Raw genomic sequence first — 18,794 nt, 5'->3', positions numbered from 1 at the left:
GGCGGGGGCGGGCAGCTCGGCGGCGGGGGGCAGCTCTGCAGCGGGTGGCGCGGAGGCGGCGGCGGCGGCGCCGGCGGAGCCGAAGCGCACATCGGCCTTCCGCGGCGTGAGTCGGCGCTACGGCAAGTGCGCTCCCCCCCCTCCCCCCCCCCCCCTTCCCCCCCCTGACCCCGCCACTTGGTGTTACGCTCACTCGCCGCCCGTTCTAAAGTGGTAGATGGAAGGCGCGTATCAAGCAGCACGGCACCGACGTGGTCATCGGAGACTTTGACGACGAGGAGGAGGCGGCGCGCGCGTACGACGCGAGGGCGCGGCAGATCCACGGCGACAACGCCATCCTAAACTTCCCCAACTCGAGCTGAGACAAGCCGCGAGATAAGAGGCGCCGCGACGCTTGAATTCTTCCATTGATTGATTGATGGGAAGGCGAAACACAGTCCGACCAACGACTGGGACACCAACGCGGTATTTTATGAGACATCCTTTTGCCCCTAGAATCTGGCCCCAAGAAAGAAAGAAAGAAAACAGACACGCCAAACGAGGGATGGGACGAGGACAGGGTCCCCACCTGCACAAGCAGGATTTTGGAAGAACGATCAGGGGGACAGGTGGGGCTCTCCTGCTCCTGACAAGGGACACGACAGGCTCGCAGCGCGGTGCGCGGTGGACTCCCACATCCACTGGCGGTCTCATCTCAGTCTAGCGACCTGCCTCCAGCTTGTCGCTGGCAGTCTCTCCTACCACAGGCACACTGACACAGGGGTGGCAGGGGCGGCGGCACGAGTCTCTGGCCCCAGTGCGCCGCCACGAGCGACGCTCAAATCTTTTGCCAAGCGAACTGTGGTCGAACATGCTAGGATTCCTAGCTCCTCTGGCCGCGCTCGCCTTCGCCGCCACGCCTTTGAGGCAATCTCCTCGGGCTCCTGTCCGCACGCCTCTGGCTCTCGCCTGCGCTGCGCCGCTGCAGCACCCTGTCCGTGTCTACATCGAAGACACCGATTGCTACGGCGTAGTCTTCCACGGCAATTACCTCCGGTTCTTTGAGCGGGCGGCCATGTCCGCACTCGTCGGTCTGCCAAACGCAGAGAGGCTTCTCCGCACCGAGCGCTCGAGCCTCGGCCTGGTCTCCGTCACTGGGATGAAGTGCTCGACGGCGGCCAAGCTTGGCGATGACTGCCACGTAGAGGTGTCACCGCAGGGCATCGACGCAGCTGGCCGCCTCGCATACGCCGCGGTGCTGGTGCGGGCGGACGGCAAGGCGCTGTGCTCAGCGAGCGACCTGCGCCTCGGCTGCATCCGCGACGGCCACGTCCAGGACGACTGGCCGCTCCCCTCTACCAATTCCTCGCGCGACTTCCCAGACGCCCCGGCGGGCAGTGAGGCCGTGCTCGGCGCAGCGCCGCCCGCAGGCGAGGCGCCAGCGGTCGCCGCGGCAGACGCGCCGCTCGCGCTCCATGTTGACGAGTGCTCTGCGCTTGGCACGCTCTCGGTGCACGCAGCGGTGAGGTACTTTGAGCGCCACCGCACCCAGTACCTCGGCGGGCCGGACCAGCTCGCGGGGCTCGCCGACGCAGGCGAGAGATGAGATAGCTTGGGAGAGCGCCAATATACCAGCAACACGCGGCAGCACGGCAGCACCACCGGGCAAGAGCTTCGGCTGTGGTGGGTCGTCTCTCTGCCGTCATCCACGCCGTCCCTTGGCGCAGGTGTCAACGTTGTCGTCGCGCGGCTGGGCCTGCGGCTGCTGCCAGAGGCGCACCGCACGTTTGCGGGCACGCCACTCGAGCTGCGGTGCCGCGTCAAGCTCCGGGCGCGCGGCACCCAGGTTTTCTTTGAGCATTGGCTGCTGCGGAGATCCGACGGGGCGCCGCTCGCGCGCGGCGATGTGACTTGCCTATGCATCGACAGCGCGAGCTTTCGGATCGTGCCTGCCCCCCCTGTGGTGCGGGAACGGCTGGAGCTGTGAGAACAGTGGAGATGTGACGGTGTCGCGTTTTTGGCGTCTCGACTCTCGTTGTCGCGCTCGGGCTTTTCGGTTTTCGCTGCCCTGGTGTCCCACACTCCACACACTAAACTCTAAAGGGAAAAGTACTCTGGTAGCCGAGCCGCGTAGGAGAGTCAGAGTGCACCCCACAGTCGGGGGAGATAGAGAAAGAACGAATCGACCAACGATAAAGCGGGCAGGCACTCACCGTCACCCACCCACACCCACACCCACCCCCACCGCACCCCACCCCAGCAGCACACGCGCGTACCCCGCGTTCTCTCCCCATCGCACCCCCCCCCGGGGGGGGGGGGGGGGGCGGGTCTGCATGTCGCGGTTTCGCGCATGCCTGAGGCGACGCACCCGGGTCGAGCCTAGCGCTTGCTTTTGGAGAACGACGGTAGTCGGGAGCCGCTGGAGGACTCTCTCGCTCGGCTCAAACACGCTCCCTCGCAGGTTGCACGCTCCCGTGACCGCGCCACGATCGTCGTTGTCCCATTACGCTGTGCACTTGATGAAGGTTGTTTTCGAGCTTCCTCCTTTGCACACGTGGTCCCCCACCCCGGTCAGCGTGTTTGTGGCCTTCGAGACGTACTTGCACGGCATGGCGTAGTCCTCGTCGAGCGGTGCGATGTAGGAACCCATGCACTTGTCCTCGTCCTCTTGATTCCACGGGGTTTCGGCCCATCCGAGCTGGTCGCCGCAAAATTCGCCATCGGTCACGAGTTTGCCCTCCATCACAAACGCGGGCACGCCACACTCACTGCTGCGCAGCGTGTACATCTGCGGCATGGCGTCGCCGGCTGGGAGGCAGTGGCTCTCGTACGTGGTGCCGTCCGGGTTTACCGAGTCATACTCGACAATCATGCAGCGGGATCCATCGCAGCAGTGGCTGTCGTCGGTGCAAACCGCGGTGCTGAGGCCGGGCTCGGTGCAAGCGGGCTCGACAGGCGGCGGTGGCGACGGCGACGGTGGCGGCATCGGTGGCGATAGCGCCGCCAGCTGCTGGCACTGCTGGTACTGCTCGTAGATGGTGAGCGTGTCGCTGGCCTGCGTTTTGCAGGTGAGAGTGGACATCGTATCCTCGGGCACCTCGAGGTAGCATGCGCAGAGCTGCGAACTGTCCACGGCGCCGGCGTTGGCGACTGCGGCCGCCAACGTCCCCTGACACTCTTGGGAGAGGGTGGGGATGATGGTAAAGAGCTGAGACTGCTCGCACAGGTCGGAGGGCGGTGGAGACTCCGCTGGGGGAGGCGAAGGCGGCGTGGTGCAGCCCGTGGACAACGCAATGCATCCTTGGAAGCCGACGCAGAAAGCCCCACACTCGTTCTCGGAGAAGGCGGCCGCCGGCGGATCCGAGTGGAAACCAGGCGCCCCCACGAAGCAGTTACCTGGTCAGAGGCGGGCGCGCAAGGTGAGAACCCGGCGGGCGCGAGAGGCTCTTTTGGGCACAACGGCGGCGCACCCGGGCAGGTTTCCTCTTGGCCAGGGTCGCCGCAGAGGTCGCCGCAGTGGCCATGGTCCGGATCGTAGCACGCGTCGATGCAAACTTGCCCCCGTTCCCCGTCGCAGCCACCAAGAAAGCTTATCGGCATAAATCCAAAGTCCTCCTTGCACTGGTTGTCAAAGTCGCTCCATGTGGCACAGCCAAAGCCGAGCACACGCGCGACGTCGTTGCACAGCGCCAGCTTGCTCGGGTAGCTGGCAGCCCAGCCCGCGAAGGGGTCGGCGGGCGGCAGCTGGTCGAGCTCGTCGCCTTGGCACACGAGACCACTGGGGCCGGGGCCACAGTCACCACAGAGGGGGCCCACGAAGCGGGCAACCATCGCCCAGACGGTCTCGTCCGTGCAATCGGCGTGCTGGGTGGTCGGGTCGTCGAGGGCGTGGGATAGAAAGATGGCGGTTGCTATCGCGCTTGAATGCCACCGATGCCCCCGACGATCCTGCCGCCGAACGCCACTAAGCCGAACGCCACTGAGCCGGTCCTGCCGCCGATCCCGCCGCCGATCATCCCGCCACGTGAGTCGTGAGCGCGCCGCCGAGCCTCTCTCGCCGGTCGCCTCGAGGTCGCCGCCACCGCCACCGCCGAACCATCGCCGCCACCACGGTGGAGAGAGTTTTGCGGCGTCCGCCCAGCTCTCCACCGTGGTGGTCTGCTGACAAAATGGACGAGTGGAAAGAATTTTACAAGTTAAAACTCCACAACTCAGAAATCTCCACGGAAACAAGAAAAAATTCGGCACCGCACGTTGTGTGGCGGCACGTTGACGCTGCCGCACAACCATGCGCGACAACCTCACCACGATTCTCCGCGGCCGTCGCGTGCGCCTCGTGCCCTATCTCCCTCTGCACGTGCCTCGCTACCACAGGTGGATGCAGGACGAGGAGCTGCAGCGTCTCACCTGTTCAGAGCCGCTGACGCTCGCAGAGGAGTACGCTAATCAGCTCTCGTGGCGCGAAGATGCGTCAAAGGCGACCTTCATTGTGTGCGCGCTCGACGGCCACAGCGCCAACACGGACGAGCCAACGGCCGTGGACGATCTCACGGCGGGCATGTGCGGCGATGTGAACGCCTTTCTTTCACCCGCCGAGGAGGAGGATGAGGAGACGGCCGACGAGCAGCAGCAGCAGCAGCAGCAGCAGCAGCAGCAGCAGCAGCAAACGCTGCGGCGCGCGACTGGCCCGCTCGCAGCCGAGCTTGAGATCATGATCGCCGAGCCGGGCGTGCGGCGAGGCGGCCTGGGCCGCGAGTCGCTCCTCCTCTTTGTCGACTGGCTGCTCCAGCAGGCCCCGCCGACAAGCCTGCTTCCACCACCTGCACCGCCACCCTCCGCCGCAGCCGCCTCCCTCGCGCCCTTCGTCGCCGACGCCGCCGCGCCACGCAGTGAGCAGGACGCGGCTTCTCCCTGCCAGGTGCCTCGTGTGGCGTACCTCGTCGCAAAGATCACCGACGACAACGACGCGTCGCGCCGCCTCTTCGAGGGCCTGGGCTTCGCCGTGCACAAGCACCTCGCGGTCTTTGAGCAGACCGAGCTGCGATTGCCGGCTAGCGGCGCGCGGGCGCTGTGCGAGCGGCATTGGGCGGCCGAGGCCGAGAGGGCCCCGGCGAGGGGGCCTGGCGAGCAGCATCGGCGGCAGCCCGAGGTCGGCGGCCGTGCCGACGCGCTGCTGACTCGGCTCTGCGACACCGAGGCCGACAGCAGCGCGCGCCGCGACGCCGCCAGCCTGCTCGCCGCCCTCCCTGTCGCGAGCATCAGCTCGGAGCAGCTCTCTCTGCTCGCGCGGCAGCTGGCCAGCCCGCACAACTGCGACGTGGGCGGCGGCGCAATCAGCGTGCGCAGAGCGGCGCTCCTCGCGCTGACGCAGTTGTGCGGCCAGCCCGACGGGCTGGCGGCTGTCGCGGCCACTTGCTTGCCCGTGGTGCGCGAGCTGCTGAGCGACGCCGACGCCGACGCACGCGAGATGGCCGTGCGGGCCATGTCGGCGCTGGGCGAGCTTGCCGACTGCGCCGCGCTCGTCGGCCGGCTCGAGGACGAGGAGGGCGACGTCCGCTCCGCCGCCGCCGACGCGCTCGTGGTGTTGCGTGCTGCTCTCTGCGCCGCCGATGTGGGCGCGGTTGCGGTTCTCTGCGTGTCTCACGGGCAGGAGGAGGTGCGGGCGGCGGCGCTGGCGGTGGTCGGAGGCGTCGGAGCGGGGGCGGCCTCGCACGCGGGCGCGGTCGCCGCTTGCTTCGCGGACGAGGCAGTGGCGGTGCGTGCAGCGGCGGCGGGCGCGCTGGGCGCCGTCGGCGGTGAGGCGGCTGCGGCGCACCTCGAACGCCTCGCAGCGCTGCTCGCGGACGAGGATGCGAGCGTGCGTGGGGCCGCCGCGAGCGCACTGGCGCGCCTCGACGCCCAGGAGCACGCCGACGCGGTAGCTGACTTGCTGGGAGACGCCGATCACAGCGTGCGGAGCGCCGCCACGGCGGCGATGAAGCGATGGGGCATGTGAGGGGGCGCTACGTGGGTCTGTAAACGAGCTCTTTCTCAAAAGCTCCAAACAATTGTCAATTCTTGTACGTGGGGGGGAAACAGCAAACAGCAGCCGTAACCCTCGTTCACTTAACCCTCCCTCACCCTCCCTCTGGCGCCAAGTGTTCTAGCGCTCCCCTAGAGTGTTCAGGACCACCCTAGTGGGTATGAGGGTGTTGGCCTGGCTGCTGGTGCAAACACAGAGCGATAGGGTGGCCCATGGAGGCCGCCGTCACCAAGGGCTGGGGGCACGCTGCGGGCTCGCACAGTGTCCGCGCGAAGCAAACTTTCTCTAAGTGAACGCGGGGTAATAGAGCGTATCATACGAGCGTCACTTTGTACCCACCCACCCTACTTCGTGGGGACCCCCCCGCCGGTCGGTGGTCTGCCCCCGAGGTGGACCGGACCCCCCCTCCGGTCGGTCGCTCTCTCGGAACTCGGCGGCGGGAGGTGTGACGACCGACCCCCCCCCTCGGTCGGTGTCCTTGCCGTGAGCCCCCTGAAACGCTCTCCCTCCTTCTCGGTTCTCGCGAACCGCCACGGGCGCTTCGAAATCGCCGGTTTTCACTATGAAAACTAGTCACGCAGCCAAGCGCCAAGGTGCAAGGAGACTTCTTCGGACTTCGCCGAGGCCCGAGCGAGCCCGACCCCACACACACATGTGGAGCATCTATGCAGTCGCAGGCCTGGTCCTGCTTGCCGTCACTTTGTACAAGCTCTCTGGCAGGGCTCCAGTTCTCCGTACCGCGCGCATCGTCCCTTCCGATGCTACGATGACTTGCCAGACTTGATCGACACATCGCCGCCGCCGTCACCGGGCTCATCGGCTTCCGAGTCGCCCAAGCGACAGCGAATGGCAATCGATGGACGCCGCTTCTGGAGCAACTCAGTTAATCGCGACATGCTGCGCGTTGCGCGCGGGCAGAGCTATGCCGGCAACATGATCTGCCTCGCACCCGGTCTTCACGTCTCCAAATTTTCGCGCGGGCAGAGCTTAGGCGATCCGTCCGATTCGGAGAACGAGGGCGAGGGCGAGGAGGAGGCGGAGGCGGAGGAGGAGGCGGAGGCGGAGGAGGAGGCGGAGGCGGAGGACGAGGACGAGGACGAGGACGAGGACGAGGACTACAGATCAACCTCACGACGGAGGTGGAGAGGGAGGTGGATCTCTTCTTGGAGTCGGAGGAGGAGCAGTTCACCTTCGAGGAGTTCTACTGCACGCTGCCCCCGTGGGCGCGCGGCCGGCAGAAGGAGGTGCTGGCCGCGCTCAAGCGGCTCGTCAACGGCTACAGTGTGTCGCCGGCGAAGCTAATCATGGACGACGACGACGACCAGAGCGTGGACATGGACGAGCTCGTGTTCCGACCCAATCCTGAGCGCGGTCTCGAGCTCAGCAACTCGGACGACGTCACGAGGAGTGATTAGACGGGGAGAGGTCGCTTGTGGTGTCTCTAGTATTTCGAGATACTAATTTATTCACAGCTGCGGCGAGCGTGTGCCAACCCGACCGACCCTCCCCTCGGTCTGCGCTCCGACCGACCGGACCCCCCCTCCGGTTTGCGGTCTTCCGCGGCCGCCGACCGGACCCCCCCTGCGGTCGGTCGGTCTGCGCTGGGCGCTCAAACCGCGAAGTCGGCCTGTTGAGCACTTGAGCACTTGATAGGGTCGATTCCGCATGGTACGGGACCCCTCGATCGTCTCGCCCACCCTCACTGGAGTGTTCATTGGGGGGGGGGTCATAACAAACACGGTACAGGATCGAGGTGCGGCCTGTTCACTCCAAGATGACGCCAGCACAATGGGTGTTTTTCAGTGTACGTACTTTTATAGCTTACTGTGGGAGAAAAGGGAGAAGGGGTTGTGTTCTCTAGGCCCCTAATAAGGGCCCTACGCGCGGCGTGAGAGCTCGGAAGCGAGCTTTGCACGGCGATCGAGGATGGCGCGGTTCTCCCTCTCTCTCTCAGTGTATGTAGCTCTTACGTACATTCCCGTAGGAGGACTCTGCTGACAGGGTTTGCGATGAGGAGCGACCCGAAGGGTTTCGCTGACCATCGTGATACATACGAGAGGAATCAGGAACGTACGCGCACAGGCCTGTGGTGGGGCGTGTGGGGGCCTGGTGGGGGCCTAGGCATCCAGCCTGTTGTTCGCAGCGATCTGCGTGGCAGCAAAGCTGCCATCAGCGGGGGCAGCCGCGGCAGCCGCGGCAGCGGCACCCTCCCACGGCGCCTCCCCTGCCGACGCCGCCGCCGTCGGGGGCCGCAAGCGCCGCTTCGGCGGGCTCTCGACGGCGGCTGGTCCGGCGGTGAGGGGGGGGTAGGGGGGGGTAGGGGGTGTTATACAGTTTTGCAGTTAGAAGCAAGAAGAGAGCCGCTGGCAGGCCGCCGGCTGGATATGAGCGGTGTCGAGTGGGTCGAGCGGTGTCGAGGGGTGTCGAGCGGTGTGTCGGGGGGTGTCGAGGGGTGTCGAGGGGTGTCGAGGTGTCGAGTTTGGCACCTTGACACGGACGAGCATGGTCCCAGCCTGGATGGTGTCGAGGGGTGTCGAGGGGTGTCGAGGGGTGTCGAGTTGGTCGAGTTGGCATGTGGGGTGTCGAGGCGTCGAGTCGGTGTCGAGGTTTGGTGTCGAGGTGTCGAGGCCAGGGCTCAGGAAAACAGTCGACTGCAGTCGTGCTGGCCGGGGGTGCGGTGCATGTGCCACTCGCCACTCCACATATCTCGTGTGGCACATAGGGTGGTCAGGGAGGCACGACGTTTGACGAGACCGCAGACCCAGTCCGCGACACACACTGGACACTCTCCGCCAACTCCAGACTCGTCGGACCTCGCGCGTCGCGGTCCTCCACCTCGGGCCGCCGGTCCACGACTCGAGACAGTGATCAGAACAGTGTCGAGGTCTCGCGACAGACGACACTCCAGGGTCGTACTTTGAGTTTGATTTTTGCAATGCACCACTGCACACACAACTCACCCGCCTCACCGGCCACCAACCGCCCGCACATATCGCCCCTGGTGTGCCGAGCGGGCCCAGTGCCGCCAATGCACCGGTCACCCAGTCACACCATCACGCACATGGGCGCTGCGCCTGCCGCTTGTCGCTCAGGCTCTCAGAACCCCCTCCCCCCCCCGCGCGGCGCTACCCGTAATAGCTGTCGTAGTGGTGGTGGCTGTCGTGGCGGTCGTCGAAGAGGTGGTGGTGGAGGCGCGACGGAGGCGCGGGCGGCGGCGGCCTCGTGCTCGCCATCTCGGTGAGGGTGACGGTGGTGGAGAGGACGGAGACGGCGCAGCCGACGAGGAAGAGAGAGGCGCAGGCGAGCTTGCCGGCGCGCGAGCGCACCTCGGGCAAGTCGTAATGCCACGCAAAGGCGGCGGGCAGGATGAAGCAGACAAAGGCGGAGGCAGTGCCGCCCATCAGCTGCAAGGGGAGTGGAGGCGGTGAGTGAGGGCGGTAGAGGGCGGTAGAGGGCGGTAGAGGGCGGTAGAGGGCGGTAGCGGGCGGTGGGGAGCTGTCTGTGGCGGTGCGTAGTGAGGCTTCATCCGCAGCCATGCGTCCGCAGCGACGGGAGGGGGGACGAGACGCGTCGCCTGGAAGACGATGTTGATGCCGGGGACGAAGAGGGCGATCAGGAGCGAGGCGCCGGTGATGAGGAGCGTGAGCAGCGCGCGGCGGCGCGGCGGGATGGGTGTCGGCCCAAAGCCTACGCCAAGAACACACCGGCTACAGCCGATGAGCACGCGTCCTCTCGGGTGCTAGTCGGAATACAAAGGGTTCACATTCCGCTTCTAGAGACCCGAAGCCGGCGCTGCTGGGCGAGGAGCTCCAGTTGGCGGCCGAGCGGCTGAGGATCACGTCGAGCGTGTAGCGGCACGGGAAGACGTTGAGCGGGTACGCCTACTCAGGGGAAGGTTCCGAGAAGGTTCGGGGAGGGGTGCCGCCGGCGCGGGCGGGAGGACGTTGCGGCGGGCGCGCGCCATCAGCACGGTGAGGGCGATCGCGCCGAAGGAGGGGGCCATCATGCGGGAGTGCGGCTCGTCGAGCTCGTAGTTTGAGAGGACGTTCGACTCGCGCTTGTGTGGGAAGTTGACGTAGCCGGCGGTGCCGATGAGGGCGTAGCAGCCGAGGCAGAGCAGGACGGCGCGGCGAGAGATGTGTCGCATCGTGGCCGGGTTCGGCGGCTGGAGCTCTGCAAACATCGAGGGCACGTTGACCTGCCCGGTGCGGGGAGGAGAGATGAGCCGAGATGTGCCGAGATGAGCCGAGATGAGCCGAGATGAGCCGAGATGAGCCGAGATGGCCCGAGATGACCTGCCCGATGCGGGGAGGTGAGGGCAGCACTGGCGCCGGCCGGCACGGCGGTCAGCGGGGCGCGGGTGGGGGTGGGCGAAGGGGCAAGGTGTCGCTGTGGGCCGGCGCGGTCGTGCCGCGACCTGGCACGTGAAGGCAAACAGCAGGATGGCGAGCGAGGAGAGGCCGCTCGGTCCGAACCGCGCGAGCTCGACTTGCTGGATCGTCTCTTGCGGGTTGCGGCTGCAGTCGGCGGCGGCGTGGTACGCGACGGAGAGGACGAGGTAGAGGAGGGAGAGGACGCCGAACGCGGAGGAGGCCTCGAAGGCGGAGAGCGACTCTTAATTATGGGGAGGTATGGGGCGGTATGGGGAGATGTGGGGAGATAGCGGAGGAGGCCTCGAAGGCGGAGAGCGACTCTGCGAGGGAGAGGGGAAGCATCACGACCAGCCAGAGGACGAAGAGGACGTGCTGCTTGAGGACGTCGTGGCCGAGGTGGCGCTGCACGGACCGCATCGCGAGCACCGGCTCGAGGATGTCGCCGATGGCGACCGTGTACGCGACGACGGTGCCGAAGCAAAAGGCGATGATCGCAACCTCGACGAGCACCCCCACCCGCTGCCCAAAGGCGTGCACCGTGAGCTCCTGGTAGTGACATGACGAGTCGTAAATGGTCGGAGGAGGAGGAGGCCGTGCCTGATTCGTCTAGTAAGCTCCTCGAACGAGTGCATATCTCCCCACATCTCCCCACATCTCCCCACATCTCCCCACATCTCCGCATATCTCCCCGTAGTTAAGCTCCTCGAACGAGTGCAGCCGCGTCGCGCCCATCGCGCCCACGAGGAGCGAGATGGAGTAGTGGGTCGCGCACGCGGTCGCCGCTAGCAGGCCGAGCCCGAGCAGCAGCCCCATCTGGCTGATCGCGTACGGCAGCGAGAGGGCTCCCGCGCCGAGCGTGGCCGAGCACATGGTGAAGACGGTGCCCCAGTCCGCCCCGCCGCCCGACGCCTTTGCGGGCAGCACCGCGGGAGCCGGTAGCTGGAACGGGTCGCGGCTGTGGCCGAGCTCCGGCGACGACGTGGACTGGCGCAGCCGCTTCTGCGACTCGTCGAGCAGCGGCTCCTCGCGCAAGCCTGGGCGGCTGTCGCCCGGCATGGCCCAGTCACCCCACCTCGGTGAGCGCCGCCACTGCTCAAAGAGCGGCCGCAGGTTCGGAAGGTAGCCGCGGTGCGCGACCTCTCGCCCAAACGCCTCGCGAACCGCGAGAGTCGGCATCGAAGCGCTCGGCACGACAAAGATCAGGCCCTCCATCGCGCTCCGGCCATCCTCGGTGGGCCGCTCCGCCATCGCGGGACCGGCCTTGTTGCCTGTCGCAACGCGTGTTAGCGCGCGAGCGATGCTGCGGGCTGTTGCTCGCTCGGAAGCGCCGTTGCGCGCATAGTTTTCTTTGTTTGTCCTTTTGCACTAGCTTGCTGACGGGGATTTGGATGAGGAGCGAGGTATTTTGCGATGGATGAGCGACTCACAAGGGTTTTCGGGTTCTAACCGCCAACCGACACAAGCGCACTCTACTCGTACAAAAGTAGGTGTGTAGGTCGGGCTCGTACTAGCAAGCAAGCACCCCACCTCGTGGTGTGCCTCGCGACATTTCCAGTGTATGTGGTTCTTACGAACATACCCGAGAGAGAGAGAGAGAGAGAACACAACCTCCCTCTCCCTTTTCTCCCAGTAAGCTAAAAGCGCGTACCCGAGGGTGTTTTCTGAAATCCGGTGTACCTGTGTTAGTTCCAGTGCGCGCCAGTCCCGTGCCCAGTGTCGTGCGATGTAAAATTCTATCAGCTACTTTACTTTTACGAACTCGCCAAGTTTTCGGTCGGCTCCGTCCTCTCCGGCCCAGGCTGTTTTGCTTGCTCATTCCGGATGGCGATGTTTTTGCACAAGAGCGCGGGCGATCAGGGCAATCTGGACAATACGCGCAAGGCTGCGGCCGCCGTCGTGGCCGAGCGCTGGGCGGCTCAGATAAGGAAACTGGCTGAGTCGGACGCGCGTGCCGGAGAGGCTGAGGCGACGCTGAAAGACATCGCCGCCCTCATCCCCTCCTCCTACCCTTGCGACATTCCGCTGCGGATGCGAGTAGTGGCACTCGCGGCAGCTGCTGCAAAAGGCGAGGCGGAAACCTCGCGACTCCGCGCTGAGCTCCAGCAGGCAGCATCTGCCCAAGAGGCAGCTGAGGCCGCCCTGGCTGCAGCGGAGGAGGCTGCGGTGGCCGCTGCGGCCGCTGCGGCCGAGAAGGACGTGCCGAGCTGGTTGCGCGGTGCCGAGGCGATGCTCAACGGCAGCGCTGGGGATGGTGGGGGCCGCGAGCTGTGGGCCGCCGCGGTGATCTCACGGCTGGCGAGAAGATGGCTATCTGGCTTCCGGCGGCGTCTGGCGGTGCGCGCCCCTAGCGTGAGCCCCTGGCGGGGGGCGGGAGGCGCGTCCATCCCATCCGGGCCATTGACCCCCTGCCCCCCTTCTCCGTCGTAGAGGGCGCTCGTTGAGGCGAAGCTGAGGATTGCCGAACTGGAGTTTGAGGCCGATGAGGCCCGAGGCGCGGCTCGCAAGCTCGCAGGCGATGTTTCGGGTCGAGAGTCGGGTCAGAGCACGCCCAAACGGCGCGGCAGGAGCAGCAGAGGCAGCCAGGCCAAGAGTGGCAATTAGCACGGCGATCGAGCACGGCTAGACGGGCCCACGAGGAAGAGGGGGAGCTCCCACCGCGCCGTGAAGCCATCATAAAGGAGGTAGTTATCAGAAAATCTGCCACGCCCGCACCAAGGACACCCTCGTCGGACGCCACAGGCGGCCGGCCACTCGAGGCCGCCACAGGGCTCAGGGAACCCGCCCTGGCGAACCCGCCCCGGCCCGTCGACCAAGGGCCGTCATCCAGCCGTCCGCAAACGATTGCGACGACATATGCGGACCGTCGTCGGCCTGATCGCCGTGCTGGCGCCCCTCGTGGGCGCCTCGGCCGGGTGTGAGGAGTGCTGCTCTCCGGGCGGCTCGTGCGACCACGCCTTCAAGCAGTCCCCGGGCATCTGCTGCGGCGTCGAAGAGTCGACGTCGATGTGCTGCCCAGCTACTGCAAACTGCTTTCGCTGCGTCTCCGGGATGTACCGCTGCTACGCCCAGCACGCCGAGCCATCCTGCGCAATCTGTGGTGCCGCCGGCGACCCTCGGCCACAGTGCAGCGCTTCTCATGGCGGCGGCGGCGGCGGCAGCGGCGGCATGCTTCTCGGTGGCTTTGCCCTGGTGCTGCTCTGCTGCTTCTGCTGCTCCAGGATGCGAGGGCCCGACCCAAGCGACTACTACCCGGCCGCAGTGCCTGCCCCGGGCGCCTACAACCAGCAGGCAGCGCCATACTACCAGCAGGCGGGGCCCTACCCGACCGGCGGCATCCCTGAAGGCCTGCCTGTGGCACCCGAAGGGCAGCCGCCCGGGTATGGGGCGCCGGGCTACTACGGGGCGCCGCCGCCCGCAGCCCCGCCCGGCTACGGATATCCGGGCGGAGGCTACCCCCAGCAGCCATACGAGGTCCACCAAGAGGGCTATTCTGGCGGCGCTGTGGCGGCAAGTGCAGGCGCGGGCTTCATCGGTGGCATCCTCGCCGACCGCGCGGCGCAGGCCGTCTTCGGAGGAGGGGGCGAAGGAGGGGGCAGCGGTGCCGTCCCTGCAACCGCCACCTACGCCGACGCTGGCTTTGCCGCAGACACGGGCGGAGGCGACGGTGAAGCGGGCGAGTTCATTGAGGCCGACGGGGGCGATGAGTTTGACGCGGAGTAGACGCGAAGTGGTGGGAGGCGTGGCCACCCGCTCCTGAGAGGGCGCGACTCGCACTGCGGTATCTCGGCGTCGAGCGCATCTGAGAGAGGAGGCGCACGGGCACCGGCGTCAGGCACTCACACACGATCACATGCATGAGCGTGAGCGTGGCTGTGGGTCGGCCCAGTGCGGGGAGGCGCGCAAGCTTGCCGTGTCCCCGCCCTGCGGCAGTGTGGTAGTGGTCGCCGCGCCGAGATGGCGTCGCGCCGTTCATTAAGCCTCTAGTTCGGGACTCGAGCTTCATGTGCTCCGCGCCGAACATCCTGAAATTCTGCAAAAACCTGACCGGCCCCTGCGGTGCCCCTACCTACCTACCTACCTACCTACCCTCCGGGAAACTAAAAATCAAGGGTCAAAAAAAGAAATACACTTCCACCCAGCATCGCCCCAACCACACAACGACCAGCCGTCGAGCAAGGGCTGCTGACCCGCCGTGAGAGCCGGCATGGCTGCGGTCTCTCCGGAATGGCTCAGCGAGCTCGGCTCCGAGGCTCCCACAGAGGCGCAATGGGAGCTAATCGAGCGCGTCTTCTTTGCACCGCGTGGCTTCTTCGCCGATCAGACCGACGCGAGGGCCGCGGCCGCGTCGTTTCGAGAATTCTACACGCAGTTCATTCATCGCCGCGCGAATCAGAGGCGGGCCAAGGCACCGGAGCACGGCGGCGGCGGCGGCGGCGGCGGCGGCGTGCCGGCCGAGCGATGCAGCCTGAACCTCCCGCGCAGCTACGATCCGCAGTACAAACTAAACTTTTCGATCCTCGACCCTGCGGGCTCGGCCAGCGACCCTCACGGCCTCGACCGACCCGAGGTTTCCGCCGCCGCTGCTCGCGTCGGCCTCCGCCGCGAGAGGCTCAAGGCTGTGCGGCTGCTCTTTCACATGCACGAGGACTTTGCGCAGAAGAAGAGCCTCGCCGCCCTCCGCAAGAGCGCCGCCGACCGCGCGGCTCTCCCGGTGACGCTTCCGAGAAGCTTCCAACGCCAACGCCAACGCCGCACACCCGCGCGCCACCCGCGCGCCAGCTCGCTTACGCACCGCCACGACGCTTTCGACAACGACATTGCGACATTGCCCTCCGCCACCACCCGAGCGCACCTCCCAGTCTCCTCACCCCGTACCCACCTCTCCTCCCCTCGCCAGGTGACGCGGTACGCGCCCCAGCTCCTCGACCACTTGCGCAGCGGACAGGTCCTCCTCTCGTGGGGCGCTCGAGCTGCGGAGTGTGAGCCGCGCCTCTTCACAGCCGCAGCCGTGAACAGGTCCTCCTCGTGGTGGGCGCGACAGGGTGCGGAAAGTCGACGCAGGTGCCGCGGCTGCTGCTCTCGGCCGGCTTCGGCAAGGTGGTGTGCACGCAGCCGCGCCGCCTCGCTGCTGTCTCGCTTGCGCGCCGCGTCTCGCTCGAGTCGCACTGCCGCAACGGCGCCGACGTCGGCCACCAGGCCCCTCCCTCCCTCCCTCCCTCCCTCCCTCCCTCCCTCCCTCCCTCCCTCCCTCCCTCCCTCCCTCCCCTCCCTCCCTCCCTCGCCCCCTCTGCGCCTCGAGGTGCGTCCGCCTCTGCACACAACGGCCACGACCACCTCCGAGTCACGGCCCCGCAGGTTCGCTTCGAGGGCGTACGCTCGGGCGGGACGCGGCTGCTCTTCGTGACAGAGGGGGTGCTGCTGCGCCAGCTCGAGTCGGACCCGGACCTCAGCGAGTGGGACGCGGTGCTGCTGGACGAGGTGCACACAGACACACAGACAGACACACAGACACAAACACACGCGCACGCACACACACACACACACACACAGATGGACATGGACATGGGCTCCTATCGTCCTGGCCCTTGCCCCACCACCCTCGTGTGTGTGTGGAGAGGAGTCTACCTCACCTTCTTGCCTGCCTTTTCTCCGCGAGGGGGGCCGTGGGGGCCCGCACCGCTGCCCCCCCTGACTCGCTTGCCACTATGTCCGTCGTGATGCCTGCCCTGAGAACGCGCACACCGGTGTGGGGAGCAGTGTCCCCGACCCTCCCCCCGACCCTCCAGGTGCACGAGCGACACTCGTCCACCGACCTCCTCCTCGGCCTGCTGCGCCGCCTGCTCCCCCGCCGCCCTTCGCTGCGGCTCGTGCTGATGAGCGCAACACTCGACGAGGATGCGCTCTCCGCCTTCTTCGGCGGCGCGCCCGTGCTGCACGTCCCCGGCCGCACGCACCCGATCGACGTGCGGCACGTCACGTCGGACACGTCCAGGACACGTCCAGGCGGCGACACGTCCGAGACGCGTCCCTCAGGTGCGGTACGTGACGTCGGACGCCGACGCGCCGAGCGGGCGCGACGCGCGGCAGGCCGAGGCGGAGGCATGCGAGGCGGAGGGCGCGGGCGGCGGCGGCCCGCTGCAGGGCGGACCACACCGGATGCTGTGAACAGCGTCTCTTCACACCTCTAGCTATGAATAGGCGCGCTGCAGGGCGGACCGCACCGGATGCTGTGAACAGCGTCTCTTCACACCTCTAGCTATGAATAGGCGCGCTGCAGGGCGGACCGCACCGGATGCTCAAGTCGCGCGCCAAGGAGCTGCTCAGCGCGCCTCTCCTCCTGCGCGTGCTCGGACGCATCGAGGCCGAGGGCCTTTAGATGCTGGAAGGCAGACCCCTGTCTCCCGAGCAGCACTGTGCAGGACACGCGCTCGTCTGTGTCGCAGCTGCTAGCCCCCGCTGGATCCGCTGTACGTCAGCTGCACTCTGCAACACGCAGGCCGAGTACCCCTGCGGCGGAGCGAGTCGACTACCCATATCTCCCCACACATCTCCCCACACATCTCCCCATATCTCCCCCGCAGGCCGAGTACCCTGCGGCGGAGCGAGGCGACGCCCTCGTCTTTGTCTCCGGCGTCGAGGAGATCGAGCGGCTGATGGAGCCGCTGCAGGCGCACGCCGCCGCCACATCTCCCCATATCTCCCCATCTCCCCACATCTCCCCTGGAGCCGCTGCAGGCGCACGCCGCCGCCAGCGGCAAGTGGCTCGTGCGCCTAGACGCGGAAGCCACCTCTTTGGCGTCCAACTAGCACTCGAGAGGACGCGTCTTCGGCTGATGCAGCCGTATTCAGCGGGGCTCACGCGGCGCTCCGAGTGCACCGCACGGTACCGTACTCACGCCCTGACATTGGCGTCACGTCCCAGGATCGTGCTGCCCCTCCACGCGTCGCTGCCGGTCGAGGCGCAGGAGCGTGTATTCGATGTGCCGCCGCAGGTGCACGCTCCACACGCCACCGCCTGCCCGCGCGACACATACACCGACGGCACCGCCTCTGTGCTGATGCTGTAAAGTGTCTGCACACACACACACACACACACACACACACACACACACACAGAGAGAGAGAGAGAGAGAGAGAGAGAGAGAGAGAGAGAGAGAGAGAGAGAGAGAGAGAGAGAGAGAGACGCTCAAGCACGCACGCACGCACACACACACACAACTCCTCCCGGGGAGGGCGAGGGGCCCAGCCACCTCCTCCGCCGCAGGGCGTGCGCAAGGTCGTCCTCGCAACAAACGTCGCCGAGACCAGCGTCACCATCGACGGCATCCGCTTCGTCGTCGACTCCGGCGCCGTCAAGGAGATGAGCTTTGACCCGCACTCGAGGCTCGAGGCGCTGCTGCCGTGCTGGGTCTCGCGCGCGTCCGCCGAGCAGCGCAAGGGCCGCGCGGGACGCACCGGCCCCGGCACGTGCTTCCGCCTCTACGCGCAGGCGGAGCTCCTCTCCCTGCGCGAGCACTCACACTCACACTCACCCTCACCATCACCATCACCCTGACCCTCACCCTCAAACCCTCACCCTCACCCTGACCAACCCTGACCCTGACCCTCACCTCACCCTCACCATAACCGTAACCCCCCCCTACCCCCCCCTCACCCTCACCCTCACCCTCACCCTCACCCTCACCCTGACCAACCCTGACCCTCACCCTCACCTCACCCTCACCATAACCGTAACCCCCCCCTACCCCCCCTCACCCTCACCCTCACCCTCACCCTCACCCTCACCCTCACCCTCACCCCCGACCTCACCCAGGCGGAGTTCCTCAGCCTTCGCGACTACTCGCTGCCCGAGATCCTGCGCGCGCCGCTCGCCTCGACGGTGCTCCACATCCTTGCGCTCGGAGTCGCCGACGCAAGGCGGTTCCCGTACCTCTCCCCGCCGCCCGCCGCGCTCCTCGATGACGCGCTCGCGACGCTGCATGCGCTCGGCGGCACCGACTCCGAGGGGAGGCTCACCGCGCTCGGCCGCGTGCTCGCGCGACTCCCCGTCGACCACCACCACGGGAAGATGCTGCTGCTGGGCGTGCTGCTCGGCCGCGCGTCGCTGCTGCTCACCGTCACCGCCGCGCTCGCCGTCGCCTCGCCCCTCGGCCGCATGCCGCTCGACATGGCGACGGGGCAGCTCGCCCCCGAGGCGGCCGCGCGCGGGTCGCTGCTCTCGCCGCTCGGCGACCCCTTCACCCTGCTCTGCCTCTTCGACGGCTGGATGGTGAGTGCCGTCGAGGAGCGCGGCGCGCGCGGGATCTCGGGCAGGGAGTAGTCGTGGAGGCTGTGGAGCTCCGCCTGGGTGAGGACGGGGGTGCGTCTAAGGGTTGAGGGTGAGGGTGAGGGAGAGGGTAATGGTGAGGCGGGGGTAGGGG

The 18,794-nt window shown here is 66.9% G+C and overlaps 6 protein-coding genes across 6 annotated transcripts in view; 5 read left to right on the top strand and 1 right to left on the bottom strand.

Moving 5' to 3' along the window:
- Positions 1-850: 850 nt before the first annotated feature.
- On the top strand, positions 851-1,966 carry EMIHUDRAFT_207299 (hypothetical protein; the record flags this gene model as incomplete). Its single annotated transcript, XM_005774537.1, has 2 exons — positions 851-1,506; positions 1,615-1,966. The coding sequence occupies 2 exons, from the start codon at positions 851-853 to the stop codon at positions 1,964-1,966; spliced, it is 1,008 nt and encodes a 335-aa protein (XP_005774594.1).
- A 2,276-nt stretch (positions 1,967-4,242) lies between these two features.
- EMIHUDRAFT_450705 (N-acetyltransferase 9) lies at positions 4,243-6,037 on the top strand. Its single transcript, XM_005774536.1, has 3 exons — positions 4,243-4,549; positions 4,898-5,635; positions 5,828-6,037. The coding sequence occupies exons 1-3, from the start codon at positions 4,268-4,270 to the stop codon at positions 5,972-5,974; spliced, it is 1,167 nt and encodes a 388-aa protein (XP_005774593.1). The 5' UTR covers positions 4,243-4,267; the 3' UTR covers positions 5,975-6,037.
- A 2,081-nt stretch (positions 6,038-8,118) lies between these two features.
- On the bottom strand, positions 8,119-11,622 carry EMIHUDRAFT_207295 (hypothetical protein; the record flags this gene model as incomplete). The annotated part of the gene is made up of 9 exons (XM_005774535.1): positions 8,119-8,148; positions 8,918-8,944; positions 9,328-9,405; positions 9,564-9,688; positions 9,765-9,882; positions 9,972-10,199; positions 10,419-10,595; positions 10,723-10,971; positions 11,047-11,622. 9 exons carry the CDS (start codon positions 11,620-11,622, stop codon positions 8,119-8,121), a joined length of 1,608 nt encoding a protein of 535 aa, XP_005774592.1.
- A 545-nt stretch (positions 11,623-12,167) lies between these two features.
- Positions 12,168-13,066, top strand: EMIHUDRAFT_435581 (hypothetical protein). Its single transcript, XM_005774534.1, has 2 exons — positions 12,168-12,708; positions 12,802-13,066. The coding sequence occupies exons 1-2, from the start codon at positions 12,196-12,198 to the stop codon at positions 12,973-12,975; spliced, it is 687 nt and encodes a 228-aa protein (XP_005774591.1). The 5' UTR covers positions 12,168-12,195; the 3' UTR covers positions 12,976-13,066.
- Positions 13,067-13,227: 161 nt separating this feature from the next.
- On the top strand, positions 13,228-14,094 carry EMIHUDRAFT_207293 (hypothetical protein; the record flags this gene model as incomplete). The annotated part of the gene is made up of 3 exons (XM_005774533.1): positions 13,228-13,496; positions 13,593-13,725; positions 13,846-14,094. 3 exons carry the CDS (start codon positions 13,228-13,230, stop codon positions 14,092-14,094), a joined length of 651 nt encoding a protein of 216 aa, XP_005774590.1.
- Positions 14,095-14,578: 484 nt separating this feature from the next.
- The window catches only part of EMIHUDRAFT_450703 (hypothetical protein), a gene marked incomplete at its 5' end in the record, with an annotated part of 6,480 nt that continues 2,264 nt past the window's right edge, over positions 14,579-18,794 (top strand). Inside the window, 13 exons of the mRNA XM_005774532.1 lie at positions 14,579-14,742; positions 14,857-15,085; positions 15,272-15,319; positions 15,391-15,570; positions 15,730-15,852; positions 16,161-16,346; positions 16,652-16,717; positions 16,794-16,841; positions 16,956-16,997; positions 17,110-17,135; positions 17,297-17,366; positions 17,639-17,782; positions 18,227-18,643. Of these exons, the coding sequence (XP_005774589.1) occupies positions 14,579-14,742; positions 14,857-15,085; positions 15,272-15,319; positions 15,391-15,570; positions 15,730-15,852; positions 16,161-16,346; positions 16,652-16,717; positions 16,794-16,841; positions 16,956-16,997; positions 17,110-17,135; positions 17,297-17,366; positions 17,639-17,782; positions 18,227-18,643 (1,743 nt within the window). The remainder of the gene's footprint in view (positions 14,743-14,856; positions 15,086-15,271; positions 15,320-15,390; positions 15,571-15,729; positions 15,853-16,160; positions 16,347-16,651; positions 16,718-16,793; positions 16,842-16,955; positions 16,998-17,109; positions 17,136-17,296; positions 17,367-17,638; positions 17,783-18,226; positions 18,644-18,794) is intronic.

This window comes from Emiliania huxleyi, assembly GCF_000372725.1.
Source record: "Emiliania huxleyi CCMP1516 unplaced genomic scaffold EMIHUscaffold_31, whole genome shotgun sequence".
NCBI lineage: Eukaryota > Haptophyta > Isochrysidales > Noelaerhabdaceae > Emiliania > Emiliania huxleyi.
The sequence above is the reverse complement of the archived record's forward strand: the minus strand, read 5'-3'. Positions and strand labels throughout refer to the sequence as shown.

Bases quoted from the DNA above. Each gene is read 5' to 3' on its own strand.
- EMIHUDRAFT_450705 (XM_005774536.1), top strand. From the start codon at position 4,268: ATGCGCGACAACCTCACCACGATTCTCCGCGGCCGTCGCGTGCGCCTC. The intron at 4,550-4,897 runs GTGAACGCCTTT...TCTCCCTGCCAG, and splicing joins CGGCGGGCATGTGCGGCGAT to GTGCCTCGTGTGGCGTACCT. The intron at 5,636-5,827 runs GTGCGGGCGGCG...CTCGCGGACGAG, and splicing joins TGTCTCACGGGCAGGAGGAG to GATGCGAGCGTGCGTGGGGC.
- EMIHUDRAFT_435581 (XM_005774534.1), top strand. From the start codon at position 12,196: ATGGCGATGTTTTTGCACAAGAGCGCGGGCGATCAGGGCAATCTGGAC. The intron at 12,709-12,801 runs GTGCGCGCCCCT...TCTCCGTCGTAG, and splicing joins GCTTCCGGCGGCGTCTGGCG to AGGGCGCTCGTTGAGGCGAA.